The sequence below is a fragment of the Arvicanthis niloticus genome, chromosome 17 (assembly GCF_011762505.2).
Source record: "Arvicanthis niloticus isolate mArvNil1 chromosome 17, mArvNil1.pat.X, whole genome shotgun sequence".
Classification (NCBI taxonomy): domain Eukaryota; kingdom Metazoa; phylum Chordata; class Mammalia; order Rodentia; family Muridae; genus Arvicanthis; species Arvicanthis niloticus.
This window is the reverse complement of record NC_047674.1, coordinates 48,607,371-48,612,883: the sequence shown is the minus strand read 5'-3', so window position 1 is coordinate 48,612,883 and position 5,513 is coordinate 48,607,371. Positions and strand designations below refer to the sequence as shown.

At 34.2% G+C, this 5,513-nt stretch overlaps 1 protein-coding gene across 1 annotated transcript in view; it reads right to left on the bottom strand.

The window, feature by feature from the left end:
* The window catches only part of LOC117722270 (cysteine-rich secretory protein 1-like), an 11,903-nt gene extending 7,216 nt beyond the window's left edge, over nt 1–4,687 (bottom strand). The window contains exons 1-2 of the mRNA XM_076914648.1: nt 4,616–4,687; nt 902–1,018 (exon numbers count right to left, since the gene is read on the bottom strand). Coding sequence (XP_076770763.1) covers nt 902–1,018; nt 4,616–4,687 — 189 coding nt within the window. The remainder of the gene's footprint in view (nt 1–901; nt 1,019–4,615) is intronic.
* Nucleotides 4,688–5,513: the final 826 nt, after the last annotated feature.

The window sequence follows — 5,513 nt, the reverse complement described above, 5'->3', positions numbered from 1 at the left end:
TCTGCTCATCCTCTCATGCTCTCTCACCCATAGCCTCCCTTTGATGTCACATATGTTCTATTTTCTTCCTCTTCCCTTACTTTCCATGGCACTTTTATGCTTGTAATTGTCTGCTTGGTCATTTCATAATCTATATCCGAAGTTCTTCCCACTTATTTATACCTTTTTTATTTCAAAGAAATACAAGTAGTCTCTCTTCCCAAGATCACCAAAAATATTAAAATATTTAATGGGCTAATGATTTATAGAAATCACAACAGGAACCATAAAGACATTACACTATTGCTGTACTACAAGAAACACTAACTATGGGGATGCACTATGACTATTTTTACACCTGTAAAAAGTTGTCTCATAAATGTTAGTTTTATTTTTATACATTGAATGAATTTAAAAGAAATACAGACTGTAGATTTGGATCTAAGACAGAAGACAGTTTAGATAAAAGGTCATAAAGTAGAGATATCCTGACCTAGATTGAGAGAGAGAGAGAGAGAGAGAGAGAGAGAGAGAGAGAGAGAGAGAGAGAGAAAATATAACACAGTGTCTTGTTACTAAAGAGAAAAGTCAAAAGATTCACTTTTAGTTCTGTGACTGTAATTGATATAACTCCAGAACACCAATGAGTCACTTTTATAAAGGGAATTTAATACATTCTACTCTAAACATATCATGGCTGAAGACATAGAAGTGGAGAAAAAACTCTGATCTTACATGCATGTCATAATATATAGACACATACACAGATACTCATACATATAAACAAAACAGTAAGTATATTTTTAAAAATAGAGACTAAAATAGAGCCAGACCCTTTAAAATCAAACAGGAGGAGTCAGGTGCTATCAGCAGGCTCTAAACACAGCTCTCCAAAAAGCACTGTCCTGATGTGAGCTCTCACCATTTTTAGTAAGTCACTACCAGATGGCGAAACCATTCTTCTCAATTGGTTGTGCTTGTTTACAATCTCTTCTTGGACTGATGGTTTTGTGGTTGACAAATCCTCAAGCCCATTATTCTAAATGAAAATAAAATGAAAGTTACATTAGTGTATGATAAGGTTATATGAAATGGTTAAAATGATGGCTAAGGTGAATGACAATCATTATAAAAGTGCTCAGAGAATATTTATTAGTCATTAACCTTAAAACTGAATGTCAAGAACATCTGTAACTTTTTTCAGAGACATTTTAAACAGAAAATTTGAAAATAAGGAATGAATTCATGGCATGTCAAAGTAAAAGTGAAAACAAAAACATAGTAAATACTCTACTGATGCTACAATAATCAATTTTTATTTAAGGGAAGCCTATAATGACAGTAATGCGTGGTAGAAAACCTGAAGTCATTCACACACAATTAGGCTGTAACAAGGAACCACTAAGGATAAATTACATAATTTATTATAGATCTTTGAAAGAGATAGCCAAACTCTGACAAGGAATTTGGAAGCTTATGAGATTATGGAGTTCTAGACACACTGTATGTGTACATTCAGTTATCTCTTACAGTAAGAAATTTTTGTGTGTAATAGGATTTTATGATCACTCCTAAGAGTTTTATCTAATATAATATTAAAGTTAATTTTTAGGCAATGGGTTCTTGAAAATGCTTGAGTATTGTTGGCTTTACAAATAAGTGAACATAAATAAACTTGTTAACTCAGATGCTGATATTTAATTTTATGTTTTTGTGTTTATATAGGACAGGTAGATAGTGTGATATTATGTGAATTGGCAAAGATATAAAAAAACTCTTGATAGTAGAAGCATACTTCAAATCCTCTCTTTTAGTGTAAAGCAAGTTGTTACAGCTTAATTATCATTGGACAGACCCTCACATACATTTTATCCTACTGCTGGAATAAGTTGTTTCTCTTTCCTGCAGTGCTTATTTCTCTCAAGTTACTGCAGACATTACACACATATATCTAATCACACTGTATTGCTAGTATTTGCTACATGTCCACATCTAACTGTTGTTTTATGTTCTGAATGCACTAACAAATGCCTTGAGCCAAGGGATTTCACATGGCTAGTGATTTCTAAGACAGAAAGAGTGTACATTTTTAAGTCATTGCTGGAAAATCTTCATATTTTATTATAAGGTAAAGCAACAATATTTTTCAGTGTTTATTTATTAAGGAAAAGGAATAATTTTTCTAAAAATATTTGGCTTTAATTAAGTGTATACGTGTGGGTAAGGTGGCTGGATATGCTGAGGGTTACTCCAGGGGGATGTTAAGCACAGCAGCTCTTAATGGCTCCTCACAGTGTGGCCCCAAATACAAGAGAAATTCCATGGGTTTTTATAGGCTTTAATGTCATGGTGGATGGTGGATGGATCTGGATGCACCCCCAGAAACCCAGAGCAGACCTGAGTTAAATAGGGAGAGGGGGGAGGGGCTGGGGAAGAATGCTTAATTGGCTCCACCCTCTGGCCTTCAGGTATCTCATTAGTATGTAAATCTCTCTAGGGCCTGAGGCCTGTTCCTCCTGATTGTTAGCCATAGACCTCTCTGTGAAAGTGGTTGTTGGAGGGCTGAAACTAAATGAAAAGAACCAGGGCCTGGGAGCAGAGCTGAACTCCTGCAGTCCAATAAGATTCCAGGGTTCCAAGCTTGAGCTCAACCAAGCACCCAGCTGATTCTCACAGCCCACCACCCCCCCTCCCCCCACATATATGTTTGTATAGATGAGCACAATGCCTGCTGAGGCCAGAAGAGGGTAGAAGGGATCCCTTGGAGTTGGAGTTATGGATATAAGCCACTTGAGGTAAGTAATAGAAACCAAAGTATATTCAGCAAGAGCAGTAACTGTGCTTATCCACGAAGGTATATCTCCTTAGATATTCCATTTTAACTTGAAAACCTTACTTAAGGTTTTTACCTTTTTAAAGATATAATATATTCCTTCTGAGAAAGCTATTATTATTTTCTGCTTGCTATACTTACCTTCCTTGGTACCTAAAAGCTCCAAGAGATAATAAATATGCATCTATTTTCTTAACAGGCAATGGTAGCATTTTTTAAAAAGATAATAGAAACATGGGGCTGTGAGGATAAAACTTCTTAAAGGGTTTATATTGGATAAGTAATATGATCTAATAATTGCAACAGCACAAAGTTAAGACAGGGGAACAGAAATGAGTGATAGAGACATCAGTTCTTCATGGTAACTATTAAAGAAACATTCATTCATCAAAGGTGACTTGGAATTGCTTTGCTATTTGTATCTTGAAATTCTCTAAAGAGATACCAGTAGATCAAAAAGTGAATAGAGGTGTCAGGGAAGAAGAGAGGGAGAATAGATGCTTCAAAGGTGCTATAAAACACAATCACTTTAGGAAAGAAACTGGGAATACAAACAACTTGAAAGAACACTTAGATGATAAGATAAATAGTGTCTAAATTGCTAATTTGGTTATGTAACAACAACAACAACAAAAAAACCCATACAACTTATATTCCAAAACAGCTTTATCCAGTTATTGGCACTCCCTACTCTTGATGAATTCCAATTGTAACCAATGTCCAGGTCAGAGAACAGCATGAGGATTACAGCGATGTGCATTGTTTTTAAATTTGATAGCTTTCTCAACAGATGAGAAGTATCTTTGCTAGTCCCATATTCTCTGTCATTTTAAAAGATGACTAAGCCTCACTGTGATTATTTAAATATAAAAATATATTACAAATAATTAATATTTGGCTCATATACATACTTACTGTTTGCATAATAGTTGTACTTAACAACTTGGAGTGTGTGTGTGTGTGTGTGTGTGTGTTGGTATGTATGTGTTGCTGAGGATCAACCCTAAAGACTTTTGCATTTTAGGCAAGTGTAATTTAGTATCATACCTAGCTACATTCTAGAAAACTTTTAAAATTGAAAATAGACTAATAATCTTTCAAATAATCTATAAAGATTCAAAAATATTATAATATGTATATATCATATATACATACATATATACATATGTGTGTATATATATATATGTATGTATATATATGATATATATGATGACATTGTGTTATTTGAAATATAACAAGAAGTTTCTGTGAAGACCACACTGAAATGGATTAAATGAAATAATAATTCTTAGAAGAGAAACTTTCAAAAATAAATCCAGAGACATGAAAAATCCAATACAAATATAATGCAAATATCAGGTGTAAGTTTAATCTCGTGACCACATTAAAAAGAAAAAGTTATTATGAATTAATATCAATATTTATATTTAAATTACCTAGCAAAAATACAATTTAATTGTTCTTTATACAAAATGTACTATGATATATTTGTCTCCAGCCTTTTCTTTGATATCTACATTGTGTAATGAATATATGCCTGTTCATTTAGATATTGCATGAACCTAACCATTTTAATTTAACCAACCTAACTGACCATGTTTAATATTCACTTATAATTAGGGCTACAAGTTCATGCATCACAACTTTAAAATAAGTTTATCTGCTTTGAACTATCAATGAATACTTTGTGACTTACAACACATTCTGGTCTTTTAAAACTTTGAAAAGTCATCTAGTTGCTTGCTAGCCTAGACTTCATAGTTGCCTAAATTGTTCTGAAAAAATACTAAATCTTACCCATACCTCATAGTCATCCTGAAGAAGGGATGGGGTCAGTACAGCAGCCAGGAACAGCAGCACTAGCATTGATGCCATGGCTAGACAACAAAGAAGAGAACAAAGATATGCATTATGATGTTCAGTACATGGATTTCTGAGTAACACACCAATAAATGCTATAGTCATTAACTTCTCCCCAATGCACTGAAATCTATATAGGTCCTCTCTTCAGTTCTAGGAGTCTAGCAATTCTTTCTTTGTCCTTCCAGGAATATCAATAGCTTCCAATTATTACCATGACAGGGCACTAAAAATGGTATGAATAAGTCCTTTCTGGATAAGTGTTTCCTACCTCATTATAAATATATTCCTATAAACACATCATCTGATTAGAAGAAAGAATTTGTCATATTGTTCCTGTTGGGTTATGGTGTTTTTAAAAACCTAAGTAAATCCTATGTCTTAGTTCTGGTTATTATTGCTGCGATGAAACAGCATGACCACAAACAACTTAAAGGATTTAGATGGCTTACATATCCCAAACTACAGTCCACTGAGAGAAGCCAAAGTGGGATCTCAAACATGGAAGGAAGCTGGAGGCAGGTTTGATCCAGACACCATGGAGGGGTGATGTTACTGGTTTGCTCCCAATGACTTGCTTAGCTTGCTTTCTTATAGGGCTTAGGGCTATCAGCCCAGAACTGGAACTATCCCAAAAGGGTTGAGACCTGCCTCACCAATCAACAACTGAGTAAATTTTCTAAAATCTGGCCTGCGTAAAACATGACCTTTTGGAAGTGTTTTCTCAAGTAGTGTTTCCTCTTCTCACATAACACTGGCTGTGTCAACTTGAAATAAAACTAGCCAGAATGTTCTCAACTGAGGATATGTGTATTTGTTATTTATTCACAAAAAGTTTTTT